This window comes from Suncus etruscus, chromosome 1 (assembly GCF_024139225.1).
Source record: "Suncus etruscus isolate mSunEtr1 chromosome 1, mSunEtr1.pri.cur, whole genome shotgun sequence".
NCBI classification, from domain to species: Eukaryota; Metazoa; Chordata; class Mammalia; order Eulipotyphla; family Soricidae; genus Suncus; species Suncus etruscus.
The window spans coordinates 142,455,642-142,482,742 of NC_064848.1; the positions used below are offsets into that span (position 1 = coordinate 142,455,642).

Consider the following 27,101-nt stretch of genomic DNA (forward strand, 5'->3'; position numbering starts at 1 on the left):
GGATGTAATTCCAGTTCCAACACTGTTAGTCATATACAGGAGTGCGAGTTAGCACACCTATCTGTTCTTCTGAGTTCTTTTCTGTAAAGAGGGTGGCATTACTGTCCCACCTTTAGATGTATGTGCAAAATAACTACCCACTTCGCTTCATAGAATACATAGTAACTTATATTCCTTGCCTCACTTTGACATTGTTTTTAGAATGTAGACTACCAGGATGCATGTAAATTTTTTTGCATTTCTCAAGAAAACATTGAATGTTGTCAAAGGGACCTTTTGGGGTAGTTTTCTGATTTCATGTTTACAAAAATGCACTTTTTCTAGGCTGGATTCTAGACCATTTTATGGCAGAGAAGCCTCATCTTTTTTCTACTGGTCATACCTTATTAAGAGTATTCGGTTCTGATGATAACTTTTTTGGAACCACACTTGGCTTTGTGCTCAGGAGTGAGCGCTATTGGTGATTGGGAATCTTATGTGATACTGGGGATTCAACTAGGGTCTGCTGTTATCAAGGAAGTGCCTTTTCTCCTGTACTGTCTCTGGCTCCTGATGGCTAACTACATTTTATGGGTAAGAGGAAGAAACTTTGAGAAAATAGATGTGAACATTGACTCTCCTATAACACAAGTGTTCTTTCTTTGGAAACAGTTCAGTGAAAAGAACTATTTCTTAGCTCTTCATCATGAAAGGAGGACTAGTGGTCAGGAGCAACAAATAGTACAGCAGGTCATATGCTTGCCTTGTTGCGAACAACCTGGGTTCCATTCCAGACACCCATATGATCCCTTGAGTCTGCACTGAGTACCACTAGGCCTCAAAATAAGCAAAAAAAAAACAACAAAAGGACAATTAACCCTTTCTCAGGGTATAGTCCTTGTCAGGAATAAATGATTGAGTATGTGTAAATTATTTTCATTGGTGCCACTTGCACAGTAAGTTATCTGTGTTTGATGGTTTTGAGAGGCCTTTGGAGGACAAAGCTTGGATGGTTGGCTGCACGGACATCATGTTGTTGAAGTGACAAGTGATAAAATGGTAGGTTTTTAACCTGAGAATGAACTATTGAAAGTTTTTTTTTTTAAATCACTCAATGAGAAATTTCACAGAAAAGGAAACAGACATATTTTACGTCCCTGAAACCTTGGAACCTGTCTCACTGGGTAGAGAACATAAAGAGGCAGATTTAGTTTTGCTTTAATGAAAGGCTTTGTAACAAGAACTGTTCAAAACCATACTGCATTGCTTTGTGAGCAAGTAAACTTTCCATGGCACAGAGACAGAGAGCTGGGTGAGGTTCCTGACCTGGCTGGCAGGGTGAGCTCCATGCCAAGTGTTTTCAGCCACCCTGCTAACAGTTCAGATCAGGTGAGAAACTCAGGGCAGGATAACTCCATACTGATATTTGTTGAGTTTGGGTTCTAAGCCTGGGAACTTTCTCTCATAAAAGTCTGTAACACAGCTTCTGGTAGTTGGCAATGCCTTCACTTTTAGTGGTCGCTGTCATTGTGGGTCTTATTTTAATTTTTAAAATTATTTTTTTTCTAGTTAAGAAAAAAAAAAAACAAACTTTTGAGTGTTAGAGAGGTAATACAGGAGGCAAGGTACTTACCTTGTAATGGCCTACTGGGTTTAATCCCTGGCACCATGTAGTCGCCTGAGCCCTACCAGAGGTGATCCCTGAGAACTCATACAAACAAATACAAAACTTTCATGGTCCTGTCCTTTCACAGTTTTGGAACTTTTGATTAAAGGAAAATGCTGTTCTTTAGATAGAGGCCTTTGAATTAGTCGTCATATTTATCTCAATTGGTTTCCTTTGATTTTGTTTCCCCATTGCCTTTTCATCTAACTTTTTCCTCTCCCCTTTGGGGTGGGGCTTTGTTTTATTTTATCTCATTAAAGGCTAGTCAAAAGGCCTGGGCTGGGAGCTGCTATATAGGTTTGTGGTTCCACGTGGTGGAGCAACTGACTGTGGGTGAATAGCTTGCAGTGTGAGTTTCTTGACTGCTAAACCTTCCTAAATGTGTGGATTATGTATTGTGGGGAATTGTTACCGGATTAGCCTCACTTGGTCTCTTGTCCTAGTGGGATAGGGGCTATGGGATTTACTCTACTCCTCTGGGGATTGTGGAAATGCACAACCTACCATTCAACACTGTTCTACTTAGTTTACATCAAGAGAATGAAATTCAGATATGGGACAAAACTGGCAAAGGGCTGAGCAGATCCCTCTCCCCCAACCCAATTTACAATTTATTTTCATTTTAGTAACTCTTGCCTTCTGCATAACTTCTCAGTACTGTTATAGTACCCACCATGGCAATGGATGCCAAGAAGTTCACCTCTGGAGATCTGATATTTTCCTTACTGGTGACTCTCCTAGTAAATTCCACTATTTTGAGCTGTGGACAAGTTCTTTCTACAGGTGGTACTTGCAAAGATGGAGGACTGGATCTGGGTCCTGGCAGCCTGACAAATTGGTGACTGTATGCTGTTGCAAGGGAAAACAAGAGTTAAACATCTAGGTGCTTTTCCCCTTTGGAACATTTGATAAATTGAAGGCATTTTCTGACTTCTCTGCTTTAGCTGAACAGCCTGGAAGGCCTCAGTTTTAAAGAGCAAAGTTATGTATCATGGAAACAACAGGAAGGCCTGCTAAGCTGCTCTGAGCTTAGATGTTGCCAGCAATCTAGGTAGCTCTAACTTAGAAATCAGACCTGGCCGCCTAGTTCTATACTTGATTTTGTTCTCTTAGGCAGACCCATGTGCTGTCTGTTCTTTTTTTTTCAGAGTAACTTGGATCCAGGTTGACAAAAGAAGGTGCCCAGTTCCCAGGGTGGTCATTCTCCCTTTAAGTTTGTGCTTCCTGTGCTTTGCTTTCTCAAGTGGACCCCCACTGTCCTGAGTGGTTTTGCCTTTTTCTTTCCCTTTCTGTCCACTATTTTCTCCCTCCTGAGCTCACTTCAATCCTACTAAGAACCCATGGCCTCTTGCTGTCCTTTACACATTTACAAAATTCTGTTCCAGTTGAAGACTGGCTTACTGTCTCTCCCACTAAATTAAAATAGAATTTTTTATATATTTTGTGGCTCATGAATTGCAATCTTTTGCTTATGTGACTATTTGGAGAAGATGGTCATATGAGTACAGTATTTTGCTTGCAGGTTTCTAGCGGCCCCTCTGTGATGGATTTGCTGACGGACTGTCTCTGAAAGGAGTTCTGATGATGAACTTGTAATTGATTGCATCCATCACGGAGAGCCTGAAACTGCCCCCCTCCCCCGCCCAAATTAAAAAAGATAAATGAAATAAACGGGGCTGAATGCGTAAGCTGACAAATCCGTGGGAATTTAATGAAACTCTAAATTACAGCAGCTAGCAGATAAGAGGAAAAGGTTTCTTTGTTACTGATTATAACACTAAATTAAAAAAAAATTATCCAAGAAAGATAATAGGGAAAACAAAGATCTGTGGCTCATGCCTGAAACTAAGTTATTGAAAGATTTTTTAATAAGTGTATCTATCTCATTCCCTGGTTATTGTTGATTCCTATCAATCATGTTAGTGCTGTTGGAAAAAAAATAGAAAATTCTGGACTATCTTGTTGGTGAGCTTTATTGTTGTAACAAATCTTAGAAGGAACATGACTTTGTTTCCAGGCTGCTGGGGGTACAACACCAGTTTCAGTTCAGGTCATTCTCATGAGCTCTGTGAAAGGTGGTTCCTTTCTGAGTAGTTACCAGTGAATGTGCTTTTATTCATCTATGAAAGAAGAGTGAGTGAAGGCGAATGAAACAGTGGGTTGTTATTTTTGTCCTCAAACCAGAGGTCTTAGGGTCTGAGTAATATCAGAATGGTGTAAAGCGTTTGCCTTGCACATGGCTGAATTGAGTTCCATCTCCATTATCCTATATGGTTCTGGATCTCCACCAGGAGTAATTACTGATGCAGAGTCAAAAGTGACCCCTGAGTATGGCTGGATGTGGTCCCCAAACAAAACAAAAATAGAAAATCATGCAGCTACAGACAGGTTGATTTGTCCGTGACCCAGTGATAGCAGCTTATTTCTATTGGCTTTTTCTTCCATAGTTGATGTTGTTTTGGAAGTAACTCAGCTTTTCATAATAGCATCCAGAGTTGGACAAAGGGATCTGTTTTCAATTAACCTTCTTGCTGGGATGCTAGTCCTAAAGGTCTTTACGCGTTGCTTTTCTTAAGGAAGGGGTGTGGAATCATAGAAATTACTGGGATTCATTGAGCCTAATCCACACGTGCCCAGACTCTTGTGAAATTCTTGTCTGCCTGTTATCTGATAACAATTGATCCTAATGCCCAAGAAAAAGCAAAGGGCAAGGCTTTTTGGGCTGGCAATAAGGAAATCCACTGTGGATGGACTATTTCCCAAGCTGATGGTTTTGCATTCTGTCTAGGTACCTGCACCTCCCAGTAAGATGGATGTGCTAACATGCTAACATGCTTTGTTAACATGCTAACATCTTTGTGTTCCATTCGGCTTTTATTTGTGGCGCTGGAACTTGGAGCCAACCCATACAGGCATGCACTCTGCCACTGAACTCCATCCCCGTCTTTCTTTTTCATTTTTTGCTTTTTTGGTTGGACCCGCTTATCTATTCTATCTTTCCCAGGACCCTGTCCACCAGTGATGATGTGGAAGATCGAGAAAATGAGAAAGGTCGCCTCGAAGAAGCCTACGAGAAGTGTGACCGTGATCTGGATGAGCTGATTGTGCAGCACTACACCGAATTGACAACAGCTATCCGCACATACCAGAGTATCACCGAGCGCATCACCAATTCCAGGAATAAAATAAAGCAGGTAACTGCCTTAGCTCTGTCTGTGTAGTGGAGAGCAGTGTTGGAGAAGTGCCTTGCATGGGGGGTAGCTTCACAGCAGTGACTCCAGATACTCCTTCAGGGCAGTCGCCATCCTTAGAGGTATTAGGCTGCAGGTTTTTTTGTTTTTGTTTTGTTTTATTTCCGCTTTAGACTATACCTGCCAGTGCTCTTGGCTTGTTCTTGGTCATGCTCAGGAATTACTCCTGACTGCTCTGGAGTACATATATGGTGACAGAAATTGAATTAGGGTTGACTGTGTACAAGACCAGTGTCTCTCTCTGGCCTCTTGACTTTGTTTTGAGGATCTCTAATTAGATACTTTTTAGTATTTATTCCTGGACAAAAAGCCATAATGACTGCTATTTAACTAAGCATTCACCCCGTGCAAGGATCGATTCTATCCATTTCAGATTTAAATTTATCATTGTATCTTCAGTTTTGAGGACACAGAAACTCTTGCTGCTGGTTTTTAGGCATATTTATTTTTTTTATTTTGAGTCACATCTGGCGGTGCTCAGGGGTTACTCCTGGCTCTGTGCTCAGAACTCACTCCTAGAAGGCACGGGGCGACCATATGGGATGCCGGGATTCTAACCACGATCTGTCCTGGATCTGCTGCGTGCAGGGGAAATATTTACTGCTGTGCTCTCTCTTTGGTCCCATGGTTTTTAGACATTTTAAAATGAAAAATTTTCTTCTTCTCCCCTTTTCTACTTTCCCACATCCTGGACATTTTTAGAGAGAGAGAGGTGTGTGTGTGTGTGTGTGTTGTGTGTGTGTGGTGCGTGCGTGTTGTGTGTGTGTGTGTGTGTTTAGAGAGAGAGAGGGTGTGTGTGTGTGTTTAGTGAGAAGAGAGGGTGGGGTGTGGTGGGGTGTGTGTGTGTTTTGCCTGTTTCTGTATATGTGTGGTCTACGTGCTGTGTTTAAGTGTTGGGGTGTTGAATCAAAGCTTTTCTGGCCTTGAAGGAAATATTTGGCAAAACTTCATTGTAGCAAATCTAATGTTGGTAACCATGGCCCAATGTATCTTCCTGGGCTGTGGGTTGCAGTTAGGATCGTCATTGTTACCCTGTGCTGTCCAATGGTTTAGGACAAGGGAAGCCATGTCCTACCCCCCTACCCTTGCCCACTAATGGCTGTGTTGCCCTCCTCCACCATAGGCTGTACACTTGGTAGGCAAGATGTCATTCTAAGAGCCTGGGTTGGAAAGATGGCTCAGAGATGTGTGGGCCAGGTTCCCCCTGGAGCTCATTCTGTGATACCCTAAGTACCACCAGATGTACCATCCTGCAGCCCTCTCGCTCTTCTCTGAAGGAAAATAGTTGCAGGGACTTTAAGATTCTAAGCTCCAGAATCAGTGCACTCCTAGCCTTTTCCATGTGTTCTCTTTACACTTTCATATGACAGGCATTTTTCTCAGGGAAGGCTATGATTCTTAGCCTTTTCTCTTTTTCTTTCTTTTTCTTTCTTTCTTTCTTTCTTTCTTTCTTTCTTTCTTTCTTTCTTTCTTTCTTTCTTTCTTTCTTTCTTTCTTTCTTTCTTTCTTTCTTTCTTTCTTTCTTTCTTTCTTTCTTCTTTCTTTCTTTCTTTCTTTCTTTCTTCTTTCTTTCTTTCTTTCTTTCTTTCTTTCTTTCTTTCTTCTCTTTCTCTCTCTCTCTCTCTCTCTCTCTCTCTCTCTCTCTCTCCTCCTCCCTCCTCCCTCCCCCCTCCCTCCCTCCCTCCCTCCCTCCCTCCCTCCCTTCCTTCCTCTCTCTCTCTTTTTCTCTCTCTCCCCCTCCCTCCCCCCTCCCTCCCTCCCTCCCTCCCTCCCTCCCTCCCTTCCTCCCTCCCTCCCTCCCTCTCTTTTCTTTCTTTTTTGATTCTTAGCCTTTTCAAGTGACTGGTTCGTTCCTATGGTTTATCTATTACAGTATCTAAAGCTGTGGACTGTTTGCTGTTGAGTCTCAAGTAAACTCTAGTCTGTTTTGGACCCAATACAGTCCAGCTCAAGGGGAGTCAGCAAAAACATGTACTAGAGCTTGGCGACTTGGAATTGTAGGCTGAGTTGAAATGAAAAATCTTTGGCATTTGAATTTTATGATTTGTTGGCCAGGCAAAGAAGACTTTGTCCTAATTTTAAGGGAGGTAGTGAGGGCAGTAGGGCTCTATGCCTTGTCTCCCCTTTCTCCTTTGAGTTGATATTGTCTCATGCCCGAACTGAGAACTTCTGCTACTGGGAAAGGAAATATCTTCTGATTACTCCACATTGTTTCAACAGCCGAAGTCCTACTTTCAAGCTTTTTATATTTGTAAAACTTTATTTAAAACACTGGTTTACAAAGCTCATAGTACAGTTGTTTCAGACATTTCACTGTTCCAATACCAATTCTACCACTTAGTCTGATATGCCCTGCAACTTTTGTGCCCATTTGTCTCACTGCTCAAGTCTGCTCCCTTAGCAGACACAAAATCATATATTTTGGATTACTTGTTACAACTAGTGGAATTATGGAAAAATTACTTCAATAAAAGAAAAATTTGTGAATATTATTGTGTCTCACAGTGGGGGTCATTCAGTCATTGTCTGAGACTCTCTTAAACTATTTGTTACTCGGTTGAGTTTCAGTATTGTTTTTTATTTATTGAGCATCAGTCTGACTCCTATGCTACTTTCCCATCCAATTAGGGTGTGCTTCTACTGGAGTGTTCACATACTATGGAATTTGGAGGTGTCATTTGGTCATGTGCTCCAGGAACTCCAGGATCTATATGAACTGACTGGGTTGATGAGTTTCCATGACTGTGGGACTGGAGTGCTACCTGCTGGCAAATTTTTGGGTGAGGGAAGACTGTTTATTTTCCACTACGAGAAGTTCCCCAGTTTTCAGCCCTGAAGTGTATGCTCATTTTTTTTTTCTTTTGGTTTTTTGTGATCATACCCAGCAGTGCTCAGGGGGTCACTCTGGCTCTAAGCTCAGAAATCGCTCCCTCGGCAGGCTTGGGGGATCATGTGAATGTCAGGATTCGAACTTACTATCCTTCTGCATGCAAGGCAAACACCCCCACCCCTTCATTATATCTCCTCCGGCCCCCATGTCATGCTCATTTTTAAAGGGTTTGCGAGTGTTGAGTAAAAGAAAAACAATGCAGTTCCCACCTTCCAAAAGTGAAGTTTACATTCTATTATACAAGTTGCAAGAAAAAGTAAATGTCACATAATTCTGTATTATGAATTACCTTTGATGCTGGGAAGAAAAAAGAGTTTAAAGGCTCTTTTCAAAAAAGCCTTTAAAAATTGATAAATGGGGAGGAGAAAAAATGTTGGGGGAACGTTGAGAGTGAATTTGTTTTGCTGTATAATTGACAATTTTGTGTTGCAAAAGTCTATTTCTTATCGCCAAGGAAACCACTGATGTTTTCTCACTAATCTTTCCCTGTCATTTTTGGGTTTGTAATTGCACTTTGACTTATATACAAAAATATAGGTATGTCTGTTTTTAAAGTGAATGTGGGGGATGATTTAATAATCACTTAGTGCGGCCTTATTTTGAGGCCAAACAAGATATGAAGAGTGTGTGCCAATGATCGAAACATTGAGCTCTGTGCCCGATTCGTGATTTAGAGGCTAACCCCTAATCCCCTCTTCTTAGGGTTCTCACTTCCCAGAGGGGAGAAAGACAGAAAAACCAAACTTACCAGCACAGATATAAGTGATCATATTAGGAAGTGTCTGTTTTGTGCCAGGTATTACTTCAGGCTCTGCGGATTTAAGAAGTGTAATCAAACCAAAGGCCCTCTGCTGATACGTTGTTTCTAGTCTAGTTTATATTTCAGACCAGGGGAGAGAAACTACTAAGTTAATAAGTAAAATACGGTATAACAGATGGTAAGAAGAGATGGGAAGAATGAGGGTAAGAAGCTCCCCTACCAATCAACCAAATAAGCAAGACAAGACAGTTGGGAGTTGAGGGCAGATGGGTCAGGAGTTACCTTTGAGCTGAGAACCTGGAGGAAGTGAGGGAAAGGAATTGTGCAACCTCAGGAAGAAGGAAGAACAGATGGAAAAAGAGTATGATGTGGAACTGGTGGAATTTTGCAGGGAGTGACAGATAGGTCACAGTGATTGTAGCAAAGTGGAGAGTTGAGGGGGAGGGGAAGGTGAGAGAGAGAGAGGGGGTGTGTGTGTGTGTGTGTGTGTGTGTGTTGTGTTGTGTGGGGTGTGTGTGGGGCCACCAATGTTGCTCATAAAGTTTTGAAGCAAAGGAAGGACACAAATGTGACCTAACCTTTGAGAAACACCACTCTGGCTGCTATCCTGAGAAATAAAATTGATTTTTCGTAGGGGACCAAGGCAGATGAAGATGTTCATATTCATAGCTTTGTCACCATCCTAAAGCTCAAGATCACAGAACTGTTGACACTTTCCATTTGATATTCATTTGATATATGGACTTACGTTGTAATGTTAGAATTTCTGTCCTTGGGGATAACAGGACTTGACAGATGGATTGGATTCTCTTCCCAGATGGGCCAAACTTCATTGCATTAGTCACATCCATTTGGAATTTTTTTTCTAGCTTCAAAAAATGAAAAAAACAAAAACAAAAACCTATGTTTGGTGAACAGGTCAAGTTATTGTGGATAGAAACCAAAATGCTCGGATAACCTTGTTACTGTTGAATGCATGATCAAATTGCTAGGAATGAGAAGTTATTGCTTTCGAAAGCTGCAGAATCTGTGGTGTCTCCCAGTGTCGCATAGTCACATCAAATAGGCAGTAGCACCAAAATGGAAGAACACAGTGGACACATGTTGAAACTGGGTTTTTTAGGTATGCTGGTAGTATCTGATCCAGTATTTGCTCCATGCTGTATTGGGTAGATAAGTTGACATAAGATATCTTTAAAAAAAAAAAGATATCTTTAAATAGGTATTATAATTCAAATGTTATTTGTTGGAGCAGCTATTCGAAAGCAGAAAAAGATTCTTGTCTCTGTTGTGAAGTGTGTGCAAACACTGAGATGCAAATTTCACCCCATTTTTGAACTACCCTGTGGGTTCGAGATGGGGCCCTCCACTCATTTTTCTTGTCTCTAATTGGAAGTAACTATACGTGATTATTCAAGTGAAGTTGTTAGTACGTAAACATTCATTAAATTAATTTTGTGGCTTTTATATCTGGAAGTATAGAAAGGTAATTCTAATTACCTTGAAAGGTAGAATTAAAATGAATAGCCGTAATTAATTAAAAAAAATGGTCACAGTAGACTAGTGTTCTTTCGGTGGGATGTTATTTACAGCATAGATCTAAGATGAAAAATCCTGACTGCTTATTTGAGATAGGTGTGTGTGTGTGTGTGTGTGTGTGTGTGTGTGTGTGTGTGTGTGAAAATTTAGAAATGGACATGCTAAAAAGGGTAGGCAGTAATGAGATCTCGTAATTTTAAATCTAGGTCGTAGACTGGAGTGCATTAATGCAGTCACAATAGCTATGCCTTGATTTTTCAATTAGGTTGACCTGTATTTGTGTTAGTGTACTAGAGGCAGAGTCTGCAATCCAAAGGAAAGAGTTGCCCTCAGAAAGAAGGAAGACTCAGAAACTTTAAAGTCTTAGGATGGTAGTTTAAAACAGTAAGTGGGCAGAAACATCAAAGGGTGGGTGATGAAAAACATTATATATAGTGAAACAGGGTTTCTTAGTTGGAAGAGAAAGTGATGTTTATGAGCTTCATCATTTCTAGGCACTTTTCGAAAAGAAGCTGTGGAGGGAGGTGGTCAGGAGTGCTGGGGAGATTGTTTTGCCTTGCAGAAGGGACTTGAGTTCAAATTCAGAAACATGGTCCCAAGCACTGCTGTGTGTGTGTGTGTGTCCCTGTTGGGTCTCAGCACCCCTCAATTTGCACATTGCTGCATCTCCAGGCTCTATCAGTGACATGTCTGGCCTTGCCAACCTTGTGTAACTCTGAATGTCCCTGGGCTCTCTCATACTGCCTGGGAGACCTTCAGAATAAATAGGTTGGACATTTGCATTGAGAATAGACCTTGAAAAAATGATTCTAGATTTCTTCTGAAACAAGAGCGTCACTGTCATAAATTTCAGCACTTTTTTGAATCAACAATGACCTTGATTTCATCAACATAGTATCCCTGTGGCATTCCTTGCTCTTGGGGTAGGAAGATCATGTGATGTTTCTGGCATTCTCTTTTGGTGAGTCCCACATCTGTTGGCCTCACTCATTCACTCATTCGCATTTACTATACACAGGAAAGGCATTTTCCTTGGACCTGAGAGATAATACAGCCTCTGGTGTACTTGCCTTGCATATGGCTGACTCTAATTCAATCCCCAGCATCCCATATAATCTCTTAAAATCCACTAGAAGTGATCCTAAGCACCACTGAAGGTGGCCCTCAAACAACTTGCAAACAAAGAGATATTTCCTTCCTTTATTGGATCTACATTTAGTGCTCTGCTGAGTTTCTGATTTAAAAGTTATGATTTCCTGTGCCCGGTCCATGTCCATCAGCCTGTAGGACCTGGATCTCTTTCCTCCTCATACATGCTGTTCCCATGCATTAATCCTGGCCTTCCTACAGGATCCAGCAAGCTTCTCTCTTTTTCTTTCTATATATGCACCCATTTCAGTTCCCAGTAACCCAGAGACTCAGAACCGTTTTTGCTTCTCTGGTCATCTGAGTGAAACTGACTTGTCACCCATTTCTGTGGAAAATCCTAGTCTGTGGGAAACTGCTGCGTCTGAGCAGGTGATGAGGAACAATGGTTATGCCACTCATGTTCATCTGCAGCCCTGGGAAGCTTGTGTTGGAGTGAGGTTAGGCTGTGCTTGTGTCTTCCTGGACTGATTTGAACTGAATTGCTTCATGGTTTGAGGGAAAGAAGAAGCAACACACTGTAGTTTTCCTCTCGTAAATATCCCTTTATGTGAAATAGAATGAAATGAAAATATTACTCCTACAGTCCTAAAAGCTGATTTGGCCTTTAAGAAATAGATGCTGATATAGTATGATAAAAATGCCCAAAGACAATAGAGACAAGAGATAGGAAGACTGGTCCATGGTAGGAAGCTTGCTACAAAGAGGGGAGGTAGAGTGCAGTTAGCAAAGAGATGGTACCACCATGACAGTAATAGCTGGAAAGGACAACTCTAGACAAGAACTGGGTGCTGAAAGGGAGTAATGCATGATATGCATATGCATGATGAAACTGGAGAGAGAGAGAGCTAGAGACAGAAATCTGCACAGGTGGGGAGTGAGGGAAACTGGGACGTGGGTGGCAGGAAATGTACATTGGTGAAACGATGGGTATTGGACATTGTATGACCAAAACTCAATCATGAACAACTTTGTAACTGTGTGTCTCAATGTGTGTGATTCAATTAAAAATTCTTAATTAAAAATTAATACAATGGTTTTAAAAAAAGCTGAGATGTAGTTTGCTGTCTTCCCATCTATCGCCTTCAGATATTAGGAGTCATGGTGAAAAAGAACCCTGTTAGGCCTCTTCCTGTTTGTTTATTGTTTGGGTCTATCCTGAGTGGAGCTTGGGGGGAGATCCGAGTGCTGGAGATTGAACCCAAGGTTTCCCCACACAGAGCAGGCACCTAAGTCTTATGAATCATCTCTCTAGGCGCCCCTCCTATTCCTCGTGCAATATTCTGTAATTTCAGTACAAGATGCAATGTTTTCAGAATATAGTTCACTTCATTTGGACAAAATATGTTTATCCCTGAGTGTATTTTCAGCTTCCTCAGAGGTGCTGCCTTCCTCTTGTGTCTTGGCAGCCTCCCCACCTCTGATCTGCCTGGCAACTCTGACTTGATTTCTCTTTTACTTTCTTCCTCCTCCTCCTCTTCCTCCTCTTCCTATCTCCTCCTCCTCCCCCTCCTCCTCCTCTTCCTTCTCTTTCTTCTCTTCCTCCCCCCTCCTCCCCTTCTCCTCCTCCTCTTCTTCCTCCTCCTCCTTCTCCCTCCTCCCTCTTCCTCCTCCTCTTCCTCTTTCTCCTCCTTCACCCTCCTCTTCCTGCTCTTCCTCTTCCCTTCCTCCTCCTCCTCTTCCTCCTCCTCTTTCCTCCTTCCTCCTCCTTTCCTCTTTCTCCTTCTCCTCTACCCTCCTCTTCCTGCTCTTCCTCTTCCTCTTCCTTTTCCTGCTCTTCCTCCTCTTCCTTCTCCTCCTCTCTCCTCCCTCCTCCTCTTCCTCTTCCTCCTTCTCCCCCCCACCCCACTCTGTGCTCAGAAATCACTCCTGTGTTCTTCCTGGGGTAGCCACATTCAAGGCAAACACCCTGTGCTGTGCTACCACTCCAGCCCTTACTTTCCTTCTGATTTCCATCACCCGAGGCCTTTTATAATTCTCTCTCTTTTTTCTAACAGTCCTAATAAGTGACAGTGACCTCAACAACCCCTTGGAGAGTGGGCACCCAGGCTGCAGGGCTGCTCAGCTTGTTCTGGCAATCCCACAATGCAGCCAACTTGGACACCTTGTTCTTCTTCATCCCTTCTAGTCCCTTGCAGAGGATCACCATTTTCTCTGGCTTCCAGGGCCATGCCTAGGCGTTTGTGAGATTCTTCATTTCTCCTCCTGTATTGCTGACTGCAATGCCTTCTCCCCAGCCCTCAGGTTCAAAATTACATTTCTTCATAACTGAGACTTTCTCATCAAAAAAACTGAAGCCTCAGGGCAATTTGCTATTAGAAGTTTCTGTAGCTTAGATCTGCAGCTTGGGTAACTCAGTTTAGGGAGAAGGTCTGTTGATTTCATTTCCCATACGTCAGATGCCAGCTCTGCAGCCCCCAGTATGCTACCTTTTCATTTAGTTCACATAGTGAGCAGAGTGAGATGTGTGCTGATGCCATCGTGCATTTCCTAGCATGAAACGCCACCCTTGTTTTTTCCCAATCAAAACAGCCTTTGCCGAGCTTCTCGGTACTAGATTTGTTCCCCATTCTCTTGATGAAGAACATTGTCAGGTGTTGTGTGGCATAGCATTTAATTCTACCTGTTTCCACGGTAACCACCAGAGAGGAAACAGTCGAGAATGAAAGAACCAAGGGGATATGAGAGAACTAAGGGGGGAATGAGGAGACGGACTATCTGCACAAATTCCAAATGATTTTCCCTGAGATTTAAAAATTGCAGGGGCTAAATAGCTAAAGCTTGTCACCCAGGGAACCAAGACCCTAAAGGAAACTTGGAATGGCCTTGAGAGGCAAGTTCCCAGTGAAAATCACAAAAGCCAGCATATCCCATTTTCTTCTTCCCAGTCTCTGTTCCAGTACTGCAGGGTGGCAGCTTTTATTTTTCCAGGTTTTGGGCGACACTTGGTTGATATTTATGTTGAAGCAGTGTCCATATGCTTGCTTCCTTCATCTTTCTTTCTTTTTTTTTTTGGTTTTTGGGCCATACCCAGCAGTGCTCAGGGCTTACTCCTGGCTCTGCACTCAGAAATCACTCTTGACAGTCTTGGGGGACCATATGGGATGCCAGGGATCGATCTCAGGTATATCATGGGTTGGCCATGTGCAAAGCAAACACCCTACCTCTGTGCCCATTCCTTCATCTTTCTATTACCAATGTTCTTTTTTTTTTTTTTTTTTTTTTGGTTTTTGGGCCACACCCGGCATTGCTCAGGGGTTATTCCTGGCTGTCTGCTCAGAAATCGCTCCTGGCAGGCACGGGGGACCATATGGGACACCGGGATTCGAACCAACCACCTTAGGTTCTGGATCGGCTGCTTGCAAGGCAAACACCGCTGTGCTATCTCTCCGGGCCCTCTATTACCAATGTTCTAATGAACTTCCACCTTACCTATTCCCTTACTGCTTTCTGCATCTTCTCTCTGTAGCCTGTTTTGGGGTTAAGTTAAAGCAGTGCTTACCTTATGAAAGTGCTTACCTTACCTCAGTAAGCAGTTACATCTATACCATTTTCATTATTTTGGCTGGCACAGTGATTTTGCTGTTTTCCTTGCAGTCCAATGATCGAATAATTGTCCTGCTTTCCTTCTCATTTGGTTTTCTTTCCAAATCCATGCTACTTCTCTCTATATTCCACTTGTGAGCAATGCGATACTTTCTCCAGTAGCTTGTTGAGATAACAGTGCATATATACTTTATGTTTTAAGCATATGTATGAAATGTCTTTATTCTTTCCTCAAACTTGATTGATAGTTTTTTTGGGAAATATTTCTCTTAGGGTTTTGAAGACTTATTTATTTATTTATTTATTTATTTATTTATTATTATTTTTTTTATCATGTAGCTTTTACTGTTGCTGTTGAGAAAAATTGGATGCATTCTGAATCCTTTGTATGAGGCCTGGTCTTTCTGACTTTTCCTTTGAAAGATTTGATGATTGTCTCTGTCTCCCTTATGCTTTTGCGTGTCAGTATAATGTGCCCTGACTTGGGTCTCTTTTATCTTTATTGTTTTGAACAAGGCACCATTTCAGTTAGCAAATATGTGTTTTGTTGTCTGGGTATTTCTGTTATACTGATATTTTATTTTACTTCATTTCCCTGCATCACCTACCTGTCTGAACTGATTGGTTCTCTTGGATCAACTCGTTTATTAAAAATAGGGAAAAAAAAACCCTCCTTTTCTTAAACGTATAATTTTATCTTTTTCCTCTGTCTTTCTGTTTTACCAGTTGGAAAGTACTGGATATCAGCCTGGCTTATTCATTGTCTTTGTTTTGCATTGCTAGGGGCTCCAGGGTCATCCCAGTATTGTTTGGAGGCTACCAAGTCTGCCTGGAAGTGCTTTGTAACTGCCAGAGCTACCTTTCAGCAGTGCTTAGGAGATTTTATGGTTCTGGGGAAATCAAACTCGGGGCTTCTGTATACAGTTTCTGAGCTCCTGCCTTTTGACCCGTCTTCTTAGTCTCTTATTGAGTTTTTGTTTGTTTGTTTCCCAGGATGGTATACACCTGGCAAGGCTTTGAGCTTCTCTTGGCTCTGTGCTCAGGGGTTACTACCACTTGCAGTGGTTGTCAAGCACTACTTGCTGTCCAGGGGACCACATGTGTTTCTGGGAATTAAATGTAGGTCAGCCACAGTTAAGGCAAGTGCCTTATCCTTTATCTTATTTCTTCAGCTCTTAATTGAGTTTTTTTTTTTTTTTTTTTTAATGGCTTCCTGGGGCTGGAGAGAAGTACAGCAGGCAGGCATTTGCCTTGCATGTGGCCAGCCATGTTTAATTTCTAGCATCCCATACATTCCCTTGAGCTTTGCTTAGAGTGATTACTGTGTACAAAACCAGGAGTAAGCCCTGAGCACAACCATATGGACCCATTCTCATAAAAGCATTCCATTCTTGTTTTATTGCTATAACATCTCCTCTTAACATTTTGCAGTTGAAGTTTTATTTTAAATATTTTTTACTTTTCTGGATAGTCTGTTTCCTAATTCACTCTAGACCTCTGGTTGACTGCTCATTGTTTCTCTATGACAGGTTTTCTACCTTCCCAGTAGCAGTGTCTTTCATACAGGCAAGAAGGAGTGTTTCAAAGCTGATTGGCAGCTCAGTTTGCAAAATCTAGGTACCTTTGGGCCATGGGTGGAACAGTCTCACCCACAGTCAGTTTTCTTCATTTAGTCTTTTTGTTCAGAAGAAAGACCACATTTTCTGGGCCTTTGAACCAAAAGTTAAGTTGCATGTTTCTGGAGCCAGCCTCTGCTGGAGTCTGAGGCCAGAGGAACTGATGTTCTTATCATTGCAGGGTTCCACCTTGACTTTCTTTTTGGTTTCTGTCCAAGCCTTTCTCAACCACCATTGGCATTCATGAGTCAATTTCTTCAGATGATGAGCCTCTTTGGTTCAGACCTGTTGTGTGGTTTGGTTTGTGTGCCTTGTTCCCCAAACTTCTTATAGAAAATTTTAACCCTGTACTTTTACCTCTAGTATGTGAGGTTGCCTCTTTTCTTCCTGGCTACGATTTTCAAATATTGCTGTGCTCTGTGATTTATTTGCCTACCCTTCATCTTCCTGCCAGCTAACAAAGTCTCGTGGTCATCTCTTCATAGCTGTACACCATCTCTGTTTTCTTGTCGATTTAAGGTAGAAAACAGTTCTTTTGCATTTACGTTGGTGGGGCTGTAAGAAGGAAAAGGTACATTTAGAGTGCCAGGGGTCTTCAAACTACGGCCCACGGGCCACATATTGTATTTGTTTCCGTTTTGTTTCTTCACTTCAAAATAAGATATATGCAGTGTGCATAGGAATTTGTTCATAGTTTTTATTTTCACTATAGTCCAGTCCTTCAATGGTCTGAGGGACAGTGAACTGGCCCCTGTTTAAAAAGTTTGAGGACCACTGATTAGACCATCTTCAATATGATTTTCAGAACCATCTATAACCTTCCCTCTCCACCCCACCCAAGTCACACAATAATCATTGCGTTTGGGTTATCAGGAGAGAGGTCAGAATCCCCCTATTCAGGATTCTTTCCATCAGAGAGTATCATAAAGTATGAATTAGGTATTGCCCTAATGTTGTCAGCTTTCTCAAGAATCCTTCAAATTATAGTATTCTCTTTTTATGATTTCTATTTTTGCTGAGAAAATAATTCAACTGAGTTTGAAATCACCAGGAGTATAGTTTCCATTTCTGTACCACTAGGCCAGATTTTATAGAAGAATTTAGATTTGGGGGTGGGTGGGTGAGTAAGGTGGGAATGCTTCCCACCTTAGTGGGAAGTGTTCAGAGGACTTGGGAGACTCAGTCCTGGAGATTTTTAGCTAAATGGACAGCTGTTTCATTCAAATGATTCACTGCTCAAGGAGATGGTGCTCAGGGATCACTGTGGTTTCTTTCACACATTGATGCTTGGGGTAGGGAGGGTCTGATGTGCCAGGGATTAAATTGTGCGCTTTCATGTCTGTCTTATCTTAGCAGCTCTTAATTTAGATTATAAATGGTTGGAAACAAGAGTTTTTAGCATGATAGAAATATTCATATGGATGGCAGTTTTTAGTTTTGTAGGCATCCATAATTGTTGAAATTTATCACATGGTACACTTGTGATATAGGCATGCAGATTTATCTCAAAACAAAACTGGAGACACACATTACATTCTAATTTAAATAAAAGTACACGTTAGGCTTGTCAAAAGTATGTGAAAAAACCACTTGTAAATTGTTTGAGGTCACAGTCCCATTTCTTTTTCCATGTTATATATATTCCATGTTATAAATACTATTTTAGATTTAGATAGAGAATAACATGGACTTCTGTCTATCATCTGCATTGTTCACTTCCTCTGTTCTTACCTTCTTACCTCTGTAAATGCAAGCAATTGTCAATGTCTGAAATTCAGAATGCTGACAGAAATAATCAAAGACATTATCTTTTTTTTTTAAGGGTATCTTTGTTTTTTTGTTTGTTTTGGTCCACATCCACTGGTACTCAGGGATTACTCCTGGTGCTGTGCTCAGAAATCGTTCCTGGCTCTGGGGACCATGTAGGACACCAGGGATTGAACACAGGTCTGTCCTGGGTAAGGCAAATGCCTTACCACTGTGCTACTACTGTGATACCCATTAAGGGTATCTTTGAATATATAGAATGCTTTCTGGAAAAAGGGCTAACTCTCACTTTATTTTTTATTATTATTATTATTATTATTATTATTATTATTATTATTATTATTATTATTATTATTGATACTTGCTGATGATGATTAGGGCTTACTCCTAGCTCTGTGCTCAGGGAGCCATGTAGTGTGGCAGGGATCTAACTTGTGTTGACTAAGTCCAAGGCAGGCACCCTACCTGCTGTACTATGGCCTTTGACTTTCATTTCAGTCAGTCAAGATGAGCGCCTGGCTTATTGTAAGCCTTGGCTGATGTTCGGCTTCTAGATGGATTGACTAAGTGACCTGTCCCCCCATAGCACAAATGAAGAAAGGTTGGGAAATCATTGCATGGATTCTCTCATCAGTCATTTTCATTGAGATATGTTACCTGTAGTGTGTTTCTTTGTATTTCTAGAATGGTATCTTTCCTCCATTGTTTTGTTTTTTCTCCATTGTTCTTGTTATTAGAATCATTCAGAGATAGGGGTTGATTCTCATGGCAGTGGGGGGAAGAAGTTGCTTGGAGAGGTGGCTCTGCCCGCATGGAGTCTATTAGGACCAGGATTCGGGCTTTGTGGGCAGACTGGCTCAGGGACATGGATGCAGGTTTGAACTAGTTGCTAACTCTGATGCTGGTAAAGAGTTCTAACTCCAGATGATGGGTTGAGGCCAGTTGAGGACTGGATACTGACTCAGGATTGAATCTGTCTTGCTACAGGTGAAAGAGAACCTGCTTTCATGCAAGATGTTATTGCACTGCAAGCGGGATGAGCTTCGGAAACTGTGGATTGAAGGGATTGAACACAAGCATGTCCTGAACCTGCTAGATGAAATTGAGAACATCAAGCAAGTGCCTCAGAAGCTGGAACAGTGCATGGCCAGCAAGCACTACCTCAGTGCCACTGACATGCTGGTAAGAGAACAGCCTTTCCTGTGCCCTCACAATGCCATAAGCCATTTTCTGCCACAAGCAGCCTCTCTGATTTTCTGAACCCTTGTAGGTGACCACCTCTAGGATGACTCTTTTCCTAAATCTTGTGCTTGAAATGGGCAAGTTTTTATTTATATGTATTGCCTGCCTTTGGTATAAAGGCAAGAAGTGTAGTGGTTACAACAAAACAAAACAAAACAAAACAAAATAGAATGGCCTATTATTTAAGTTGTGTTGGGAAGTATTGAGATGTGGTTTTTATTTCCCCAAGATTGATTATTTATTTATTTATTTATTTATTTATTTATTTATTTATTAATATCTTTATTTGAGCATCATGATTACAAGCATGGTTGTAGTTGGGTTTTAGTTGTATATAAAAATGGAACCCCCCCTTCACCAGTACAACGTTCCCACCAACCAAAGCCCTCCATCTTCCTCCTCCCCACCCCTTGTCTGCATTCAAGACAGGCATTCTATTTCTTTTTTTTTTTTTTTTTCAGTTGTTAACGACTGTTTGATACTTAATATACATAACATAGTTCTGGGTTTTGGAAGATAATACAGTACTAATCAAAAACACTCTGTGGCAGTTACAATAAAAATAATGTAGACTTTTCAGTTGCAATTGTCAATGTATATAGTATTAATTGATAAATACATTGGTTAAGACTAGTTTAGGGTTTCTTTTTTTATTAATTTTTTTATTTTTAATTATGAGAACAATGATGCAAAGAAAGCGGACAAGGTAAAGTTACAGTGGAAGGACAATCACCCATAAACAGAGTTCTCAGAAGAAATCCCCTTGCTGACGCCTAAATTTTGAACTTGCAGTCAAAGAACATTAAGAAAAATAAAACAGAACCATGTACAATTACTTTATCTACAAGTCCCCAGATTGTAGTACATTATAACATTTCTTAGCAGTACACAAAGCAATCTAAAGCCATGAAATTTATGTGACTCCTTAAATATTGAAGGCATAGTATTTTTTTACATTTTCATGTATATGCATATTAGTTTAAGTTAACATCAAAAGTTTAAGTGTTTTTTTTTTTTTAAGGTTTAGAGTCAAAGGAGCACAGTAAAAATGGTGTTAGGGTGGCAAATCTTGTTTGCATAGGCCCACCAAAACTTGGGGGACATGGAAAGGAAAAGCCTTGGCCTAAATACAAGGAGACCCTACCCCTGAAGTTTCCTGGCATAAGACCAACTCTGGGTTCCAGGCAAACTAGTTTGTTCAATCCAAGTGATTGTTTGTAGTGCCAATACAGTTTTATTTTTCACGGAGTCTATTGTTGGCATCAGGTTTCTGTATTAAAGATCCTGGAATCTGCACATCCTACATTAAAGTCATGGTGGTGTGGAGCATCCTCTAGTTTCACCTCACAATTAAAGGGCAATGCAGAAAGCCCTGTCTAGTAAGCAGGTCGTTGTTGTTAAGTCTTCTCAGTGTTAAGAGAAGTCTCTTTTGAGTAGGTCAATGTCAGAGCATCGGTAGGGTCTTCCCTGGTAGAGGATTTTCTTCCAGGTGATGTTATAGACAACCTTGGATGTTTCGTGGATGGCTTCCCTAGATCAGGGGTGAATGGAGAATGCCCATTCTTCTGAAGCCTGTGCCAGGTCATTATGTCAATGTTCAGGGTGTAAGGTCCCATTACACTACAAGATTTGTGTGTTCCCATCTCTATTAGATAAGAACTTATTTGTATGTATAATATTTTCCCGCTTTAATGTGCCTATGCAAACAAGAAATAAAGCCACATGGTGTTATCGGTGCATATGGGGGCGTAAGAACATGTCCAACAGTACCCATGACTTGGTTCAAACATAAGCATTAAAATTTCCTATTGAACAGTTCACAAAGAGAAGAAAAGATAAAAAAATGGGGAAAATCGTCAGCAAGAGCTATAGCTGTCAAAGAAAACATACATAAAATGTTGAAAAGACATACGTGTCCATTTTATGCCTTTTGAAATAGTTGAGGGGTGTAACTCCAGTGTACCACTTTGGTCTGTGACTTAGGACTCTGCAGTACTCAAGTTAAAAAGGGTAAATGTGGAGTAATGATGGTAGGGGGTAAAAGAATTAAAGAGAAAAATGAACTTTTGTAGGGGTGTGCGAAAGGGCAGAGTACAAAATGGACACTCGCATACACAAAAACAGAATTCAAGGATAGGAAGTACTATTAATGTATCTTGTGCGTGCGGGGGCACTAGCCCCCACGTGGTTTTGAACATATAGACTGGTAAGAAATTACCAGTGACTGCTTTAGTGCAACTGAGCAACTCTCAGCACCCACAAGTTAAGCTTAGGGTAACCTTCAAGCTCCTCCAGGGACCTACCTCGTGGCTTGCCCAGGCATGTGGCCCAGGGGAAGCCCTGGAGATCTGGAGCAAGGCGGTAGAGGGGTACTGGGGTCATCCAAGTCCCACATCCCCCCTAGGCCTGGTTAAGAAGGCCTCTGGCATGTCAGAGGCCTGCCGAACCCCATGCTGGCAGAGACTCCTAGCTCCCAGGAAGAAAAGAGATCCTTCAAGAGCTGGGAGGCCAGAAATTCAAAGCTCCCCCCACCCCCCCAGATCCTCCCTAAGGAGCCAGGTGGGGAATGGGGGAAAGCCTAGGGTAACCTTCAAGTTCCTCCAAGGGACCCACCTCGCTGGCTTGCCCAGGTATGTGGCCCAGGGGAAGCCCTGGAGATCTGGTGCAAGGCGGTAGAGGGGTGGTGGGGCCACCCAAGTTCCATACCCCCCTAGGCGTGGTTAAGAAGGGTAAATACGGGACGCGTTATGGCGCTTCCCTCCGGAAGATGGTGAAGAAGATCGAGATCAGCCAGCACGCCAAGTACACATGCTCCTTCTGCGGCAAGACCAAGATGAAGAGACGGGCTGTGGGCATTTGGCACTGCGGTTCCTGTATGAAAACCGTCGCAGGTGGTGCTTGGACCTACAATACCACTTCTGCTGTCACAGTTAAATCTGCCATCAGAAGACTAAAGGAATTGAAAGACCAGTAGATCTCCATTCAGAAACATTGTTGACCTATAATAAATGGGTTAATTTATGTAAAAAAAAAAAAAAAAAAAAAAAGAAGGCCTCTGGCATGGCGGAGGCCTCAGGCATTCTATTTCTGAGAGGTGCTTTTGGATTTTGGGTTTTTGGGTCTCTCCTGGCAGTGCTAGAGTTGGAGTGGGGCTTGTATCAGGGATCAAACCCATGCTCCTGCATGCAAAGCATGTGCTTCGTGCCCTTTGAGCTATCTTTGGCATGTTTTCTGAGTTTCAGAGGAAGAATGGTTAATGAATCCTCTTTTAAAGAATACATTCTGCCTGAGAGAAAATTCTGGAGATTTTAAGCTTGATATTCTACTAACTCTCTAGGAGGAATTTTTTATATCAGTGCTTTCTTTTCTCCTTCATACTGATAAGAAAGACAGTGATTGGGTTGGGGGTGATTCCGGAAGGAAGAAAGGGTGCCCGTAAGCTTCTCTCCTTGTCTATTGTGTTCTGCTGCTTTTTTGAAATAGAAATGAAACTGTAGATGATGTTGCAGCAGATGACTTTGTGCCAAGGGATGAATAAAAAAAAGAGATAATGAATAAAATTAATATATAATATTTAAAATATTAGAATTTTATTAGATATAAAGTTTATACTTAATGTATATAAAATATAAAATATTATATTGTATATAATATAAATATAAAATATATACATATAAATAATGTAAATAACTGAATAACAAAAAGAGAAAATTGGATCACTGTAGCTTTGTCCCCCTTCCACACAAACACCTCTCTTTCAGTCTACCACAGAAGCTCCCAGTGACACACAGATCACCTGTGGATTTTCTTTTCTGTGATAGGTAAAGGCTTCTTTAACCCTGCTTCACCAAAGGAGATTTGCTGTAACACTGGAGATAAACACAGTAGGACTTGGTGGTGGTGGTGGGAGAAGAGGGGTTAAGACTTCAGGTAGTTCTGATTCATTCATAACTTCAGGAAGAACTGCCTGAGAAGCTTTGGAGGTAACTTGTGCCACAGAGTACTTCCATGTAGTCAGATTTGGTTAGGCGAATAGCCCCTTTCTTTAGAGCAGGGATGGGTAGCCATTTTTTTTCTGCCCAGGTTATTTGAATGTTTACAGCATCGTGCTTGCTTTGGCAGCACTTATACTAAAAGTGGCCCCTGCACAAGGATGACACACAAATTTGTGAAACTTTACAGCATCATTCTCAGGCAGTATGGTGCAAGCCAACTCGTGTATCACAGCCGGAACCACATAGTCTTGTGGGTCTTATAGGGCTTGTGGAACAGTTGTCTCCCACCTCATTAGAGAGGAAGGAACATGCTAATCATTTTCTTGCGGAGTTGCAGCAAAATTTTTTACTTTGAGTGCCTTGTTCATAGTGACTTCTTCCTTAATGAGAGAGTGGGTTCCAGCAGAAAAAAGTTATCTTTCAGCATTTTTGTTGGTTTCTGTATTAAGAGTATATGAACATGCTAAGTTATCTCAAGACCTAATGATCAGAATAGTTAAATTTGTTTATAATTTTGAAGCATATACACATCTTAAAAACTTTTTTCTTCATATTAAATTACCATGAAATAGAGTAAAAAGTTTGTTAATAGGTGAGTTTTGGTTATTCAATATTACAGCACCTTTCTCTTCTCAGTTGGTGGCATATCTTCTTCCTTTGTTGATGGTGGTTTTTTTTTCTAATAAAATTTTAAGTGGTAACACCACAAAATAACTTTACCTATTTTTTTTGTTATTTTGTTTATTAAAGTTTTATTTATTTTTAATTTTTTATTTAAAGAAAATGTATCACATAGTTGACATAACTGATCATAATACATTTGTTTCAAGATAAGGGAAAGCAAAGTTATGGAAAAAATTGAAAGGAAATAGAAAGAAAAACTAAAATATAAAATGGGAGAGAAGAAATAGAGAAGAAAAAGTTCAGTGGCATTTTGTGAAAATTACTGTATCTCTAATAAAGTCATTGATACAATAACAGAAAGTTTAATAAGCAATTTTTTTAAAGATAAGAGATAAAATATACAATAAAAAGGTATGTGTATATGTGTGTGTGGCATATGTTTTGTGTATGTTGTTTGCATAGGCACAGCAAAATATAGGGAAAATAGAAAGGAAAAACAGGGAGATCTTACCCATGAAATAACCTGGCATAAGATCAACTACTGGCTCTAGGAATACTTAGTTGTTTAATCTCAAAGTCCTTCTCTGTGGTTCCAGTAAAACAGTTACGGTTGTTGCTGTCAGGTTTCTGTGGTTAGAGATCCTGGTTTCTGTACAGATCCTATGTCAAAGTCAGGGTGACGCAGAGCATCTCCTGCTTTCATCTCACCATTAGGTGGCATTGTAGAGAACCCTGCCTTGAAAGCAGGTTGTAGCTGTTATCAAGTCATCAGGGTGTCATATGAACCCACACTGGAGTAAGTTGATTTGATGCCAGGGCAGCAGTTGGGAGTGTTATTTTGTTTTAATAAATTCTTATCCAGGGGCCAGAGAGAGAGCATGGAGGTAAGCATTTGCCATGCATGCAGAAGGTCGGTGGTTCGAATCCTGACATTTCATATGGTCCCCTGAGCCTGCCAGGAGAGATTTCTGAGCATAGATCCAGGAGTAACACCAGAGAGCTGCCGGGTGTGACCCAAAAACAACAACAACAACAACAAAACAAAACAAAAAGTTCTTATCCAGTGTGCCTCAGAGATATTTCTGATACCCATTTTACAGATGAAGAAATTCCTTTGTAGATCTGGGGTGTTGGCATTATGAAGATATTACAGAGGTAGACTTTAAGGTTTGTTTAAAGGGTTTAGGGTGTTTTTAAAATCATTTTGAATTTGTAGATATTATGATGAAATTGTCACCATCATAAGGATTTATAGTAAAGTCTTCACTGCTCTTCCATTGAAGTTTATGTGAAAAATCATGTACTTTCCGTAGTTCTGTGTTAATTAGAAATGAATTACATTGTTGCTAAAAGACAACTAAAATGGTGACACACACACCATCCCCAAAAATTGTTTTTTGGGTTTGTTTTGTTTTTTTTTTGGTATTTGTTTTGGTTTGGGGCCATACCAGGCTATGATCAGGGCTGACTCCTGGCTCTGCAGTAAGGGATCATTCCTTTCAGGCTTGGGGGACCATTTGGGATCTAGGTATTGAACCCAGTGGGTCACATGCAAGGCAAGTGCTTTACCCTTTGAAATATCATTTCAGCCCCTTAGGTTTGTTTATGAAAAGATTGTGTGTTTCAATCTTGGGAAAGTTGTCTAGTCATTTCATCCCTACTCTGGTCGCTCAATTCTGAGTCATTAAGCAGCTCTTTTGATTGCTGCTTCTCGCTCAGACTGATCTGATACCAACAGAGCCGGAGGCCTCTAGATGGGATACTTACTTCTTTTGATATGATAACCTGGGCATCACGTGAAATAATTAAATTGTCACAACGAGAAATGTCTGCAAATAGGCATGGCCTTTTGTTTCCTTCGACAAGGCAAACAGCTGCTGCCGGTTGCTGAGAAGTGAGAAGTGATCCAACCAGAGGTCCTTATCCATCACGTTGCAACCGGCGCCTTGATTAATATTGTTGCCTGTAGCTTTGTGATACGTATGGTTTAAATGAGACCTTTGCAGTCATTGTGTGCAGCGGATGCAAGCACATTAATGACATAATTTCTGGTTGCTGCATCACATTTCTGCAGTCTGTCCTTTGTATTCCACTCACATTAATTGAAGTAATTTTGCCAGTGAAGCGTGTTTCAAACCTCTGCATTTAAATTGAAATTTTAATTCCCTTATTGTCTCAAAAAGACGGCTGAAGATGCCTTGTTACAGGTTTCATTATCACTCAAAACACTCCAGCTGCTGGTTCTAATGTGCAATGACTGATTAATTCTGGGAAGAATGATTAATACAAGAATAGCAGCTTCTTCCCAGTGGCATGAACTAACTGGGAAGGTATTTTATGATAGTTAATATTTCCATGAACTTTTTTTTTATTTTAAAAGGAAAATTTTTGTGGAAGTCTACCTCAAACTAAAATGGCACAGATGAGCTTTGAAAACCACTTTACAGGAGTTCTGATTTATCCACCCCTAGAAGTCAATTCATAATTGCATTCAATCAGTGGAAACCCGGCAACTGTGAGTCGTTTTGAAGCACTTTAGTTGACAGTCACAAGGCTTGTGACTAAAACAATTTTTTCATTTTGAAGTCTTTCTGAGATTGTAGAGATTTTGAGTGTCTTTTAATCATTTTGTCTTTTAAAATTTTTTTCCATGCCTTTTAAAATAGTTTCTGTAGCGGTATAGTCAGATATAAGAATTGTTAAGGTAATTGTAATAATAATGTATTTATGTAGTTACTTTCTTCCCAAGGATCCCAGAGTGCTTTGTTGAGGGAACGAGTGGGAAAACTATTTCAGTTAAACATGGAGAAAATGTAGATCTAAAGAGTAAGGTAGCTAAGTATTTACTTGTTTATTTTTAAATTTTGGGGGCTGAGGTGTGGGAGCTTCCAAGCAGTACTCAGGAAACTCAGGGGTCCCACCTGCAATTTTTAGCCTACCTACTGGCTGTTGAAATCGAAGTGCTCAGGATGTTGGGGCACTTTGCTCTGTTGCAGGGTTTATATGGCCTCTCTTGTGGTAGATAGGGTCCCCAGACTGCACCTGGCAGTACTCAGGGGACTGTGTAGTGCTGGGATTGA

At 41.0% G+C, this 27,101-nt stretch overlaps 1 protein-coding gene across 1 annotated transcript in view; it reads left to right on the plus strand.

The window, feature by feature from the left end:
• Positions 1–27,101, plus strand: part of EXOC4 (exocyst complex component 4) — an 871,527-nt gene that overhangs the window by 25,078 nt on the left and 819,348 nt on the right. The window contains exons 2-3 of the mRNA XM_049774305.1: positions 4,650–4,839; positions 19,148–19,342. Of these exons, the coding sequence (XP_049630262.1) occupies positions 4,650–4,839; positions 19,148–19,342 (385 nt within the window). The remainder of the gene's footprint in view (positions 1–4,649; positions 4,840–19,147; positions 19,343–27,101) is intronic.